The sequence below is a fragment of the Sinohyriopsis cumingii genome, chromosome 5 (genome assembly GCF_028554795.1).
Source record: "Sinohyriopsis cumingii isolate HCF-2022 chromosome 5, ASM2855479v2, whole genome shotgun sequence".
Classification (NCBI taxonomy): Eukaryota; Metazoa; Mollusca; class Bivalvia; order Unionida; family Unionidae; genus Sinohyriopsis; species Sinohyriopsis cumingii.
The window spans coordinates 25516662-25533226 of record NC_142965.1 but is presented as its reverse complement, the minus strand read 5'-3'; the positions used below and the strand labels follow the sequence as shown (position 1 = coordinate 25533226).

The following is a 16565-nucleotide window of genomic DNA, read 5'->3' as shown; positions in this document are numbered from 1 at the left end:
TGAAATTTTTCTCTGGCTCTACAAAGACAAAAAGTGGGCACCTGTTACCATCAATGGCTACCACTCCATGATGTCTGACACATTCAGGCATCATGGCAGAAAAGATATGTCATGATAATGACCTATCATACCTACTTGTCAATTTTAATTTTGATTTGAATAGGCCAAAATCACTTGCCTTGTTTCAAACTGGAATCTGTCTTTGATCGTATCATGGCTAAATTCAGAAAAATTCAAGCCAGTAGTCCAAATCATGCAGAAGTTGTCATCCTGTTAACCTTATTGCTGATAGTTTTATCTTCAGCATGCAGTAAACCCAGTCATTTCAGATCAGATTGTTTGGTGATTCTCATGACTCAACCAGGCATAGTAGCCAAGGACCGTCACCATCAGGGGCAGTCAAAAGCCACCATACACTCCCTCTCATCTGTAGCAGTGACCATGTAAGATCCTGATTGTGCACTCAAGCACACTGAAACAAATTATGGCATGCACAAAGTTATTTTGTCCCTGTGAATGTGAGAAAGCAGGAAGCCGCCTTCGATGCCATGTCTATGTGGCTTAATTGGGATATGTGCTTGGCATACTCTGATATTTCAATAGATCAGAGTTGTCGCATTAGAATTTCAACTCATGAAATAAGAGTGATCTTTGCAAGTCCCACATTCAAATGCATAGGTTTTGTTGTTGTTGTAGGGTTCAACGCCATTTTTCAGCACATGAAGGGCTATACATGGCGGCCAGTATTAATGGTGGAGGAAGAACCCGGGAAAACCCCTGGAAAGAACCACCGACCCACGAGAAGCTACTGACAGGCTTTCTCACATACCCACATTGGCCGAATCTGAGACTCGAACCCACGCAGACAGAGGTGAGATGGCAGTGATCTGTAATGGAGAGCACTTTAGACCACTCGGCCACTCGGGGCCATGCAAAGCTTTTGTCAGACACAACAAAGAAGCTGTTGACAGGCAGGCAGTGTCAATCTACTAAAAATTTTATCTTGGGGATTTAACTTAGCAGAGACAAAAGCTGAATCCCATGACTGCGGCGATCAATAGACCCAATTATACTAACACAGCCTCTTAGCTTTGCTAGATTCACCAGTGAATTTTGATGGTAAGATTTCGTTTATCATCTTCTTGACCTGATAGATCAGTCATGGTTCATGTGACCATGTGCTGTGTTTATTTAATTAGGATATGTGGTTATCATTCACATAGGTAATCTTAATCTGTCCTCGATAGAAGGATACCTGAGGTAACGGTAGGATGCTTAGCGTTCCGTCTTCCTATTACCTATTCTCCTTAATGTAATCACGGAATGTATTTGAATGAGAAAGCAAATTTTTAAGTAATTATGTTTCTCCAATAATACTTACCTAATCACATTACTTAAAAACTCTCCAAACTACCCCACCATACTATCATCCTAGTTAAAATATAGCTCATCCTTAAAGCTAGTGACACCTGGTGGTAGCAGAGGGAGGTAATGGGCAAGAGTTATTGCCCTTTGTCTACATGATCGACTGAAAAGAAGCATTTTTGTCTGTTTATTTGTGCTGGATTTGGGTATTTGGGTAAGTATTATCGGAGAAACATAATTTATTTAAAAATTATCTTTTTCAGGTTAATCAACAAAGTAAAATGTAGCAGTGTGGATATGAATTCTTACATGTCATTCTTTTATAGAGAGCATGTAAATATATCTGTCATAATATTTTTGTTAGAGGAAAACCTACTGTACTGTATATATAGGAATGTCAGGAAGCATCTCAAAATAACCTACTCTCTGACTCTCACTCTTTGCAAACACATTTATGGGAAAACTTCACACTTACACCAGCCTGGGAGTTGCCATAAAGTTAGATGAATTTGTGAAAGATTTTTTTTTTACAAATGTATATAATTATTGTTAGTAAAACACCTGTCATCAACTACCAAAGTCTTATGTAAAAACTTATAAAAAATTGAATGTATATTTTTTGTGCAATAATCCCCAGATGATTTTCACTACATTTTGTATTTAATGTATTCAGCACCCCAGCCTTTGTGCACTGGCTCACAAATATTCTTAATAAATTCTCCTCTTGTCTCATTGAACAGGCTGAGACAAGGGATGAGATGGAAGCACCAGCACCAATGGGGCTTGTGAAGGGACATGCTTATGGTATTACAGCAGTAAAGAATATTGCCTTACAAGGGTCAGGGCTATTTGGCCTTTTCAACAGGGAGAAAATCTCCATGGTCAGACTAAGAAACCCCTGGGGCCAAGGGGAATGGAAAGGACCATTCAGTGATGGGTAATAGAAACAAAATAAAAGTAGAGATACCATAAGAAAACACAGTAGGTCAGATCATTATTAATGGTCTGAACAGAATACTGTTTGTCTCTTTCTCTGTATTCGTTTAGCATTTTCTACTGTCCTGATATGTGGCCTAAACCAGTCTGCAAAATCGTAGACTGATCACTTCTGACAAAGCTATTTGTTCACCAGTCACTGTTTTCTTGAACCTTGTTTATTCACCTAGATATTGTTTATTTATCAAGAGCAGATTTGGAAGTTACAAATTTTCTTAGCTGCCAAGTGTCCTGATTTTCTCATATTTGGGACTTGAATGTTGGTGTACGTTTTTCATGTTTAAAATCTGTTTTTGTAATATTAAAAAAAATTCCTTGCAATTTTTGGTTTAGAACGGGCACCCAGTTACTCTTTGAGTAAATGTACTGCAGGTATGTAGGGATAATGAGTTCCAAAGCATGATTGGTTCATTCAAAATCGAGGCTAACATGCCAGTCCTTAACCACCATATAAAAAATATTGGCATGTAATGGGGTTACTTTGGTTCCCATGGCAGTTCTGCCAATTTGCAGATAATGAGAGCCATTGAAGGTAAAATTATTGCAGGGCAATGCCAGTTTTAATAAAGCTAAGTTGCTCTGATGGAGAGACAATACTTTGGATTGTTATACAGTAGCTAGAGTTCTGGCTATTGAAGTGAAACCCAGGTGTAGACAGAAGAGAAATCCTTGGTGACAATAAAGAATCATCCAGTTAATTGTGGATAGCTTGAATTTTATTTATAAAATCTGTAACATACTTGATGTATAAAAGTAATATTTTGACAAATGATTTAATGTGTTCATTTATTGGACCATTAATTTTTTTTGTTGGCGAATTGTTTCCACTAATAATTGGTCTTTCATGAATTTTTCCTGGAATACGGCTTTTTACGGATTTTTGGAAGAAGATAGAATGTAAGAGTATGGAATTTGTCATTGATAAGGTTAGGAAAAACCTTTTCTGATTCCCCTTTGTCATGAATTTGTAGTACCAGGCTTTTTTCCTCCATATTTTGGTGTGTTTCAGTTTCCTTACTTTGGTATTATTATATCTCATCATTTAATTGTCTCATAGCTTCAAGGATGTAATCATTAGTTCTCATGATTACAACAGCAGTGCCTTTTTCGGGTTTTGTTAATAACAATACTTTCATTATTGCATAGTTCTCTAAGGGACTGGTTTTCATTTGTGATGTTCAGGTGATATATCACTTTTTGTTTAAAGTTAACAGTGATAATTTTTCCAGTTTAAAGAAAATTTCAATATATTGATTGTAGTTGGGTGGTATCTGTGTGCTTTTTTGTCTGCATCAATGAACAATTTCGTGTTCAGAAGAGTTCATCTAATCATCCGTTTTCAGTGTATAATGTAAAAGGTGTTTCAGCTTAATTCGTCAAGAGAAGATAAGTCCATGGTAGGGCTAAATGATAACCCCTTGTTTAAGACTGTGATGTGTGAATTATTAAGTGGGAAGCTAGAAAGATTTATGACAAAATCTGAAACATAAAGATGATTTTCTTTATTACTAGAATTAAATCTTTTGCTGCTTCTTTACACCAAAGTAAACAGTGGTGGACCCAAAGGAGAAGACATTTTTGATAATGCTTTTAGAAATTAAGGCTGCAGTGAATGGCTTTCATTGTTGGAGTGATCAACTGTGCAAAAAGTGATCATGAGAAAGATGGACAATTCCATAGTGTTCACTTACTACTCCAGTGGGGGAACAACTCACCAGACTTGTGTCCTGGTTTTAGAGTTTCTAGACTGGTGCTTTTGACACAAGGTGATAAGTTCAGATCATACATATTCCTGGCAGATACAGTGTTTTGGTCCATTCTCTGACAAGGAGGGGCAGACTCTGCACACTGAATAATTCCTTCATCCATGTATTATAACTGATCTTTGTACTCTTGGGCATCTGATGATAGATCTCATTGTGATGAAATGATGTCACAAGGTACCCACCTTTGTTTCTGTGGTTCTGGATCCAGAGGCTTAGAACTTGGATGCTTTGGTGGTGATTTTGGATTGGATCTAGGGCTATACATTTTCTCCAACTGTTCTGATCCTGAGAGTCATTTCGAAATTCAGGGATTAGACTATCAAAGTAGTTCTGGTTGCCTCACTCAGATGGGGATAAGTCCTGGGTGAATAATCTGCTTCAGTTAGCAGTAAACATCTCCAGGAAATCCCAGTGAAATTCAATCTGCTCAGATAACCCTGTTTGCCGGTGTTTCATCCCTCTCAGATGAGTTTATTCATGCATTTCTTATAAGGTGATCCATGTGTGGAGTTTCAGACTTCAATTTTGGAGAGAATCTCATGTGCAAGAAGATCTTCCCACATCATTTCTTTGATTGCATTGAACTCACAGCAGACTAACATTTTTCCTCTGGATTTTTCAAGAGAAAAGTTTAGCTCCTGTTCCTGCCAGGGGATTTCCAACACATTCATGCATTATGGTTAACTGAATACAGGCCCAACAAGGACCTAACACTTTTGCTAGTCAGCTTTGACCTTGAGAATCCTAAATCACTCACCTTGGTACAACTTTGACCTTTAGTCAGAACCTTAATTAAGCTACTGTCCTACCAGACATGTTTTCTAACAGTGCTCACATTGGCATGCTGGGTGAATGAACTGCAAGCCCTTTCAACCTTTAAATGGGTGTGAATTAGCTGCAGTTCAGATTAGATGGTTCCTTGGTCCTGATGACACAACTGGGTTTCCTCACTCAGAACTTACTGCTCTCTGTAGACCACCAAAATGTGGCAACATGCTGTCTCACCGCTATAGACATGGTGAGAGGGGTCATGATGCATCACCTGGTCTGTGCTGTCATGCACTGCTTGAAGGTATGGAGAAGAGCCATGGGTACTGACTTTTTTTCTTCCAGACATAGTGGTAAAAAATTCCATCCTTCAAACCCATGCAGTGTGGTCGAAGTGGATAAAATCAATCTTTTCCTCCTTGTCTGAGAGTTGTTGTTATTGCACATGGTTTATTCTTCTTACATGGAATTTAGCCTTTCTTTCCTTAAAGGATGCTGATGATGATGGATACTTGTGTATTTCCTCTCTCTCTCACCTATATTCTTATGTTAATGTGATCAGGGAATGTATTTGACAGAGAAAGTAAGTTTATTCATAAATTTTATGTTGCTCTGAGAATATTTACCTGGACATATTACTGTTAAACCCTCCCACACCTCCTTGATTTTTCACTAAGTAAATAGTGTTTAGGGGAGGTAATTAGTAACAGTTTATTTCCTTTTTATATCTAGGCTATATAGTTGGGAAAGACAACTTTTCATCTTTGAGGGATTGCTGGATTTGAGAGGTTGTTTGGGTAGGTCTTCTCAGGCAAACCCAATATACCAAATCAATTTACTTTCACATTTTTATTGGTTTGGGATCTAATATATTGGATTAACTCATACATTCAAAACTGCATGCATGAGGACAAGTCACACATGTCACTAGAATACACAAGATTAACATTGGTGACCAGAAGAGCTTATTGCATGGTCTGTTGTCCATCATTCATCATCTGTCCATTAATTACTACAAATTTGTTTTTACTTCTCCTCCTAAACTACTTGGAAGACTGCCTTGAATGTTTGCATACATATGCATTACATGGTTGAGTTGTTCATGAATGACAGTGTTCAGACATCCAATATGGCTGCAACAGTGGCCATCTTAAACATCTTGTTATTACTACTCCTTCTGGATGGATGGTTAAATCGTTTTAAGCTCTGTTAATCTATCAGAAGAGCTTATGTGATGGACTGTTTGTCATCCATCATTAGTCATCAGTACATCCTTACCACGTGTTTGTTATCACTTTTCCTCCTAAACTACTTGGAAGATTGCCTTGAACCTTTGCACACACATTCATCCCATTCTTTGGTTTGTCCTAAATGAAAATGGTGCTGCTTGTGCATTCAATATGGCCACCACAGTTTTCACCTTAAAATCTAATCCTCCCTAATGGGTGGTCAAATGAGCATGGAGTTTTCACTAAAGACTTGATATCACTACTTCTATATGGATGGTCATATCACTGTTGGGTTTTTCTAAAAGTCGTCTTTTAATGTCCCAAATGAAAATGGTGCTGATCTGTTGTACATTATGGTTGCCACCATGGCAGTTGTATTGAAAATCTTGTTATTGCTTCTCCACCTGAACAGATAGAAGTTTTCACTAAAAGACTTTTTATGATGTTTGGTTGGTCCTAAATGAAAACGGTGCCAATCTAACACCCATTATAGCAAGCAGCTTGAAATCTTGTTATCACTACTCCTCCTGAACGGATGGTTATATCAACATGAGATTTTTGCTGTAAGACTTTTTATGATGCCATGCTGGTCTTAAATATAAATGGTGCCAATCTGATGTCATTATGGCAGCCTTGTTAAAAATCTTATCACAACTCTACTTTGACAAAAAGTCTTATTGACATGGGGTTTTCACTAGAAAACTTCTTATGATGTCCAGTTGATCTGGTACTGAAAATGGCGCCAATCTGATGTTCAGTATGGCCACAATAGCATCCATCTTGAAATTATTATTGATACTCCTTTTGAATGGAAACTTGTATCTTGAAAATATTGTTATCACTCCTCTTGTCCAAATGGATGTCTATATCGACCTGAGGTTTTCAACAATAGACTTCTTGTGATACCTAGTTGGTCCTAAGTCAAAATGGTTCCATTTGTACATCCAGTATAGCCACGATGATGACTGCCTGAATCATCTTGTTGTCACTGCTCACATTACTCCCCTGAATGGATAATCATTATGACATGTGGTTTTCTGTCCTAATTGAAAATGGTACCAATGTGTCAGCAGATATGCAATACAACAGCAGCTAATTAGAAAATCTTGTTATTGCTAAAGAATATCAGAAATGGTTTCGATAATCAACATTTAAAAGGAAGTGTGTGTGTGATTTGGACTTTTAATGTAGCTTTAACAATTTTTCAGTCATATCACTGTGATGTCTGCAGTGTGGCAGTTTTTAGTGATGTCTAGCACTGGGGCATCATGCTGCAGACATGTAGTGTGATGTCCCACCCAGTCACGTTATCCTGACACTAGGCCGATTAGTCCTAACACTAACCTTGTAATGCTGAGCGCCAAGCTAGGAAGCTGTTAGTACCATTTTTGTAAGATTTTGGTATGACTTGGCTGGGGATTGAACCCACGGCTTCCTACTTCCGAGGCGGATGCTCTAACCACTAGGCCACCGGAGCGGTTTTAAAAGGAAGTAATGTCCTATATTGAATTCCTGGAAATTCATTTCACCCATTATAGTGTCCGACCTTCAAATGACTCCTTTTTTCATTTTCTTCAACTGGTTTGTTTTCAGCACATTTTATAAAATTGCTGCTAATCTGATGAAGTGCAATTAAAACACAACCAAGCAATGAGACACATTCTGCCTCAAATCACACAACATAATCAAACTTGGGAAGTCTGAAAACATGCATTTTTATGTTATCTTTCAGTCTTCAACAATTTGATGAAACTGAATCATAACTTTTGTAAGGGTTCTTACCATTGACATCTTGATATTTTCTACCCATTTTGTAGAAGAGCCACAAGGCTCCCTTCTACACTAAATAACTTATTTAAATGCTGTTTAAATAATTCCCAGTGCTCCCTCCTACACTAAATAACTCGTTTGTTTGCTGGTTAAATAATTCCCAATGCTCCCTTCTACTCTAAATAACATATATTTGCTGTGCAGTAAATTATCATACCAAATCCCCTACATCAAATACAGAGGATAGATACACTAATTTTAGGCCACAAAATCACCATGATTTTTTATCAGGGTATTCAACAATGCATACTATTTCAAGAATGGAGTTCAACAACTTACATCATCAGCTTCTGAATGCATTTCAGTCCATTTACAAATGCATGTCCTGCTGAATGCATACATTAGGGCGGCAGGTTGTGACTGTTTAACAGGCAGCATCTCCAACACCACTGATTAGGCAAATAGAATTCTTTACAATCATATTATGGCACATTCACGAAATCTAAAACTATGTGGTTGTTGCAGGTACCCGCATGTTTCAGATGATAATACTTGACTGTGTTGATAACCAACATTTATTAGAGCCTGAGGTAGTCATGGTCAATAATTCATGGTTATATATGGGCAATAACTCATGGTTATATATGGGCAATAACTCATGGTTATATATGGGCAATAACTCATGGTTATATATGGGCAATAACTCATGGTTATATATGGTCAATAACTCATGGTTATATATGGGCAATAACTCATGGTTATATGTGGGCAATAACTCATGGTAGTATATGGTCAATAACTCATGGTTATATATGGTCAGTAACTCATTTTTCAGAGTCGTGATAACCCTCATGTTGACTGTAACTCAGTCTGCTATCAGGAGTTTTTATGGTAGTATCCTATTGAAAATTCAAAAGAACATAATATGCCTCCAAATCATGGAGTAAAATGCCCATATCATTGAATCTTACCCAGAGCTCCATCATTTACTTTGACATAACATGACAGGATCCACTCCATCATTTACTTTGACATGACATCATGACATGATCCACAGAACCCTTCATTTCATGCTGCTACTTACTGTTCATATATCAAAACTAGTTACTTGCTAATACTTTGATAATGTGATGCATCATTTTATTGCATTATTTTAGGTCTGAAGAATGGAACAAGATTGCCAAGTCAGATAGAGAGAAGATTGGACTGACATTTGAGGAAGATGGAGAGTTCTGGTAAGCACATTTCATGTTTTATCATTATAGTACAATATGATGAACTATCTACCTCTTGTAAATACAGCTGGTCGATGTCTGACAGTTCTAAGGCTTTGACTTATATGCTCAGAGCAGCTGGACAATGGTTATAAGATATTCCAAAATATCATTGCATCAATAGTTATAAAATATTCCAAAATATCATTGCATCAATGGTTATGGAATATTCCAAAATATTTCATCAATGGTTATAAGATATTCCAAAATATCATTGCATTAATGGTTATGGGATATTCCAGAATATCATTGCATCAATGGTTATGAGATATTCCAAAATATCATTTCATCAATGGTTATAAGATATTCCAAAATATCATTGCATCAGTGGTTAAGGGATATTCCAAAATATCATTTCATCAATGGTTATAAGATATTCCAAAATATCATTGCATCAAGGGTTATGGGATATTCCAAAATATCATTTCATCAATGGTTATGAGATATTCCAAAATATCATTTCTTCAATGGTTATAAGATATTCCAAAATATCATTGCATCAATGGTTATGAGATATTCCAAAATATCATTGCATTGATGGTTATAAGATATTCCAAAATATCATTGCATCAATGGTTATGGGATATTCCAAAATGTCATTTCATCAATGGTTATAAGATATTCCAAAATATCATTGCATCAATGGTTATAAGATATTCCAAAATATCCTTGCATTATTCCAAAATATCATTGCATCAGTGGTTATAAGATACTCCAAAATATCATTTCATCAATGGTTATGAGATATTCCAAAATATCATTGCATCAATGGTTATGGGATATTCCAAAATATCATTTCATCAATGGTTATGGGATATTCCAAAATATCATTTCATCAATGGTTATGGGATATTTCAAATGCAGTAGTCCTCTTGAACGGCCCACCTGACCAGCGGCCACCCACTTCTTACTGCCCTAATCCCTTGGCACCTATGAGTTTGTATTCAAAAGTACCCCTCAGGAATGGCCATCCCTCTAACATGACCAGTGGCCAGCATATTAGTACAAAACTAAAATGTTGCCCTCATGAGTGGCCACTTTTTTTTCTCAGATGTATCCAGAACCAATAATTAATTCATATCGTGACGTAAGGTAAAGTAATCAGATTATCTCTATCATCGATACATGTTTCCCAATGTCAAGTTTCCATTACTGAAAGAAGTGTTGACTAAAGTACATGTAACAGTAAGATTAATATTATATCATTGTTTATAAAAGCCGTCATTTACAGGAAATGGGCTTAACAATGTTATGATAGAGTTTTGGGCCTCACACATCTGTCGAGTTCTTCTCTTTGATGATTACAACCAGATGTAATTGTGAAGATCATAACAGGGTCAGCATATGCTAAAATTAGATTTCCCAGTGCTGAAGGGGTGGCTGTATAAGAGGGGGACCACTGTATCATATCAGTAGTCATAGGATATTTCAGTATATCATTGTTACAATAGTTATGGGATATTCCAGAATATCAATGGTTATATGAAATTTGAAAATATCATTGTATCAATGGTCATAGGATATTCCAATGATCATTGTATCAGTGGTCATAGGATATTCCAAAATATCATTGGATCAATGGTTATGGGATATTCCAGAATATCATTGGATCAATGGTCATAGGATATTCCAGAATATCATTGTATCAATGTTCATAGGATATTCCAGTGATCATTGTGTCAATAGTTATGGGATATTCCAAAATATCATTGCATCAGTCGTTATGGGATATTGCAAAATATCATTGTATCAGTGATTATTGGATATTTCAAAATATTGCTGTATCAAATTGTCCTTGATTTGTTTATCTTTGAAACTGTCAAACACCATAATGAAGTAAATTTGTCCTGTTTAGTCAACAGTTGGGAAGTTTTAGTAATTTATAAGTGATGTCCTTTGGTGTCATAGCTACAGATTCAGACCTATGTAAATATTTCACTTGTATCCAATGGGAGCTTGCTGCAAGTTGGTAAAATCTGCCTGTGCAAGGCAAACAAAGAATACCTTGTACACTTAATTTTTTTTCAGTTGTGCTGTGGCAAGAACTTGACATAGTGTTTTACCTTTACGTCTTTATGCCTATTTGTATGTCCAATGTTAACATTTTTCATGCCTACTGCATGCATTGGGAACATCTTGATTCAGTCCATCTAAGTTTCCGACAACCCTATCTACACCTTGGCATAATGAGCAGTCATTTTTGTGCTTTAGGTCTGTGCATTTCATTGGATGTGGCGGCAAGCTGCCGCATCAAATATAAGTCAAGTTGTTCAAATTTGAACAGTATTCCTATGTGATCGAGACACAACTTGAAGGGACTGAAAAATAAGCAATTTTCCAATGCCGGTCTGTGTTTGCACAGGTACCTTTGACTAAAATACACCTGTACTGGCTTCCCTCTGGTACATAGTCATACTTTCTATGTTAATCTTACAAAGTATCCATTTTAGGTCATTTGTCCGATGTACAATGCGTCACACTGTTGGTTAGTTGGCATTACATATTAAGGTAGGCAACTCATGAAATCTAATAGATGTCGCTAAGATAAAACACCAATATATCTGTTCGATCTGCCAAGGTGTAGATAGTGTTATCTGAACCTTGGCTGTCAAAGATTGATTCGGTCCTTCCCTGCCGAGAATTTCGTTAGCAAGATTGTCCTAGACAAATTAATGTAGTGTCGGCATATGCAGATAATCTTATTCAATTTTCAGGCCATTTCAACAATTTTTCCCTTTTTTTCATCCAAATTTTTTAAAACTTTTTAATATCTTGAATTCTTTGACAAAAAACTTGTTGGCATGATTAAACAAAATCCACTTGATGTAGACAAAATAAATTCTATTCCCTTTTTTATATGTAGATGTCTTGATTAAATTTTCAGGCCATTGTAACAACAAAAAAATTCCAAGCTCCAGGAGAGGGCATGTAAAATAATTATTGATCAGCAAACAGAAAATGTTCAAACTGCAGTGCTTACATTCAAGGTATTACCAATACATGAAACAATATGTTTGACAAAGGCCAAAATGATGTACAAGGTTTATACAAAATCTGCCTCCGCCTATCTAAACATCATTTTCCAGGAGAGAGACTGTACTGGTACCTCAAATCTAAGATGATTAAAAGGGCAACATTTCAAAGTACCCAGGCCCAAAAAGGAGCTATTCAAAAATAGCTTTTAATTTTCAGGTGCACTTGTTTGGAATAACATCCCACATGGTATTAAATCAGCTCCAAGCATCTCTTCCTTCCACAATAGATGCATTAGATGGATGAAATCATAAAGAATGGCGTACTTATAAAAGTACATGTTGTACCACCCACCTCCTTTGCTTCATTTTCAGTTTTTTATGCAATGTAGTATTTATATGAATAGATGTTTATAAACAGTGTGGGTGTGTGAACATAGAGATTAGCAATGTACACATTAGAGGGCCTCAAAGCGGATTAGTTTCTCGTTTGTAACTAATTGAGTCACCCTGTGAAAATAAAGTATTATTATTATTATTATTAAAGCAATTTCATTTTTTACTTATATTTTTCAACATTTGGGGGTTTTATGGCCAGAAAGTGAGTATTTATCATAATTTAATGAAACCACTTAAAGAAGAGAAATTAAATTTTGTGTTTTTATTTTTATTGATCTGTAGATAACCTGATTAGATTTTTAGGCCATGTCAGCATTGATTCAAGTTGTTTGCAAATATTTTGGTGTGTAGAAGGGATATAGATATTTTACAAACGTGAATCCAGTTATCTCCCTTTTATGTCTGTGTTAATAATGTTTTTGGATATAGAAGAACATCGAAACGGTTTTCAGAATACATACAGTCAGCACAATTTTGGTAGAGTTTTCTACAAAACGCATCCTACTGACCCAGGTTTCTTGGCCAGGTGAGTGGTTTCAAGCCTATTGGCCCTCATATTTAGAATGGTATATTGGGATTATTTGCAGCTTGAAAATAGGATGTATGATTTAACAGTTTTTGGTTTTCACATTTTCAGGATGACAATGGATGATTTCTGTAAATATTTTGAGAACATCTCATTCTGTAGAACAGTGAACACATCATGGTTAAGCTTTTCCAAGACTTGGCATGAGGGAATATGTCATAGTGCCTGGAAGAAACCAAATTTGTGTGGAGGTTGTCTTAACAACAAGGAAACCTTCACTCACAACCCACAGGTAAACTATCACTCACATCCCACAGGTAAACCATCACTCACAACCCACAGGTAAACCATCACTCACAACCCACAGGTAAACTATCACTCGCATCCCACAGGTAAACCTTCACTCACAACCCACAGGTAAACCATCACTCACAACCCACAGGTAAACTACATGTTTGTAGAATCATAAAAAGAGCTGTATTGCTTGATGCTTAAAGGAATGATAAAGAAAATGGTATTACTGATATTGATAGGTCTTTTATTTGCGTGAAGTCATTTCATCAGAGAAAAGTAAATTTAACATCTGCCGATTTATCCTCAGAGAGAGGGAGGAGGCAAAGAGCAATAAAAGGTATTCACAAGTTTGTGTTGCAGGAATTATACAGGCACATATAGTGAGAGATGAGGAATGAATTCGTTGTCTTACTGAAATTGATGACAACTCTCTTATTCTTCTCTCTGTCTCACTGATTTGACTCATATTGACTGCAGATGACAAATCTTCTCTCTCTCTCTCTCTCTCTCTCATAAAATATGGAATCACAAAAAAACATTTTTGTCCATGCTTTGGTAACAATACAAGTTTTTCATGACAGCAAACCATATGCAATTAGGGGCCTCATCGTTCACACCAAGCCAGAAAGACATTTCTGCCATGAAAGTTTTTCATGATTCTGAATATGTTTGAAGAATTTTTCACCAATTTTAGACATGACACTAAAATGATTGTTAATGCTAACGAAATTTGACTTTTCTGATGCATGATATTTTGACATTTTTAAGCAATTTTCCAAATTAAAATTGTATTATTTTTACGAATTATAAATCTACACATACAAAATGTAAAATTTGGAAAAGTTCAGAAAGTGGTCAGAATATTAATACCATATTAGATACTATAGCGTTATGGAGGGGAAAAAAATGAATATTCTTGCCAGTGAATGCAAACTCACAACCTCATGTTCCAAAGTTGTATGTGTGAATGTGGTGTGTATGTGTGTGTCACACTTTATCCAGTCAGCCACAGTAACTAGCTGCAAAGCTCTATACTACACACAGAAACACACCAGATACTATTCAAAGAAAAAAGTTTGCATTTGTTTGTTGTCTCAATAACCAAAGGCACTGCTGGTCACAAACAGTACCTTAAAAGAATGAGCGAATAATAGATTATCTGTAGAGACCCCCATGCAGAATGCCCTATATTTTTGCTGGAAATTAAAATCTCTGAACATCTAAGATTTGACAATATTCCACATTATTTTGTTGTTGTAGGGTTTGACGCCATTTTTCAGCACACGATAGGCTATACATGGCAGCCAGTATTAATGGTGGAGGAAGAACCCGGGAAAAGCCCCAAAAGAACCACCGACCCACGAGAAGCTACTGGCAAGCTTTCTCACATACCCACATTGCCTGAATCCGAGAATCAAACCCACGCAGACAGAGGTGAGATGGCAGTGATCCGTAACGGAGAGCACTTTAGACCACTCGGCTACTCGGGGCTCCCTTCCACATTATTATTCATTTCAACAACACCTTGACGTCAGATTAATTAGGAACAATTATCAAACTTCCATTGTTAATGACAAGACCATAAAGTGCCAGACATTGTGACTACTAAAAGTTCAAAGATCACAGTGATCAGATTCTTTGATTTTTAAGTTGAAAACAAACAATAGACATTTGACATTTAACCAAATTCACAAGTGTGCATGGCACATCCTTAGAGATATTTTGATCAAGGCATCAAGATCACTATGAACTGTAATATTTTGTTTTAATAATTGTTTAGATCTTTATGAAGGAGTGACATAGATCTTCTGTTTCTGCAATACATGCATTACTTCCACAATCAGTCATGTGTTAGTAGGGATGACATGACATTTTCATAAGTGACACAATAAATTACAATACATTAGTCTCTAACACTATGTGCTTTTTAACTGTATTGTTTGGTTTGTGTATGACCCCATATCTGACCTTCAGAAATTTGTGTAGCTTAGGGTTAACCCTGACCAGGAATAAGAAGCAAAACAACACGTTTGCAGACCTAACGAAACAATAATTAACAATTGATCTTGACTGAAAATGCAAGTCATTTGAGTGAGTGAATGAGTGAGTGATTTGGATTTTAATGTAGCTTTAACAATTTTTTAGTCATATCACTACATTGCAGTGTGGCAGTTTATAGTGATGTCTAGCACTGGGGCATCATGCCACAGACATATAGCATGATGTCATAGGCCAACCAGTCCTAACACTAACCTCTAAATGCTGAGCACCTAGTGAGGCAGCTGTAAATACTATTTTTATAAGTCTTTGGTGTGACTCGGCCAGGGTTTAAATCCACGACCTTATGCATCTGAGACAGATGCTCTAACCACTAGGCCACCAGTGCTGTGAGTAGTGATAGATGTACAGGATTGCTGATCAGCTGTGACAAATGTAGAGAGTACTATAAGTATGACAAATGTACAGGTATGCTGACAAGTAGCGACATATATAGAGAATAATGTGACTGGGTAACATCATGATATATGTCTGTGGCATGATGCCCCAGTGCTAGACATTACTATAAGCTGCCACACTGCAGACATTGTAGCAACATGACTGTTTTTTCTTTAAAGCAATGTTAAATATCCAACACGCACACACACTACTTATCAACAACACTGTACATTTTTCACTGCATACCTAGAACCCTGTACATTTGTCCTGCTTGTCAAGAGGTCTGTACATGTGTCCTGCTTGTCAAGAGGTCTGTACATTTGTCCTGCTTGTCAAGAGGTCTGTACATTTGTCCTGCTTATCAAGAGGTCTGTACATTTGTCCTGCTTGTCAAGAGGTCTGTACATGTGTCCTGCTTGTCAAGAGGTCTGTACATTTGTCCTGCTTGTCAAGAGGTCTGTACATTTGTCCTGCTTGTCAAGAGGTCTGTACATTTGTCCTGCTTGTCAAGAGGTCTGTACATTTGTCCTGCTTATCAAGAGGTCTGTACATTTGTCCTGCTTGTCAAGAGGTCTGTACATGTGTCCTGCTTGTCAAGAGGTCTGTACATGTGTCCTGCTTATCAAGAGGTCTGTACATTTGTCCTGCTTATCAAGAGGTCTGTACATTTGTCCTGCTTGTCAAGAGGTCTGTACATGTGTCCTGCTTATCAAGAGGTCTGTACATTTGTCCTGCTTATCAAGAGGTCTACATTTGTCCTGCTTGTCAAG

The 16565-nt window shown here is 36.8% G+C and overlaps 1 protein-coding gene across 1 annotated transcript in view; it reads left to right on the top strand.

Annotated features, from left to right (window-relative positions):
- Positions 1-16565, top strand: part of LOC149798821 (calpain-5-like) — a 96673-nt gene that overhangs the window by 29303 nt on the left and 50805 nt on the right. The window contains exons 6-8 of the mRNA XM_089957717.1: positions 2106-2302; positions 9052-9129; positions 13177-13357. Coding sequence (XP_089813843.1) covers positions 2106-2302; positions 9052-9129; positions 13177-13357 — 456 coding nt within the window. The remainder of the gene's footprint in view (positions 1-2105; positions 2303-9051; positions 9130-13176; positions 13358-16565) is intronic.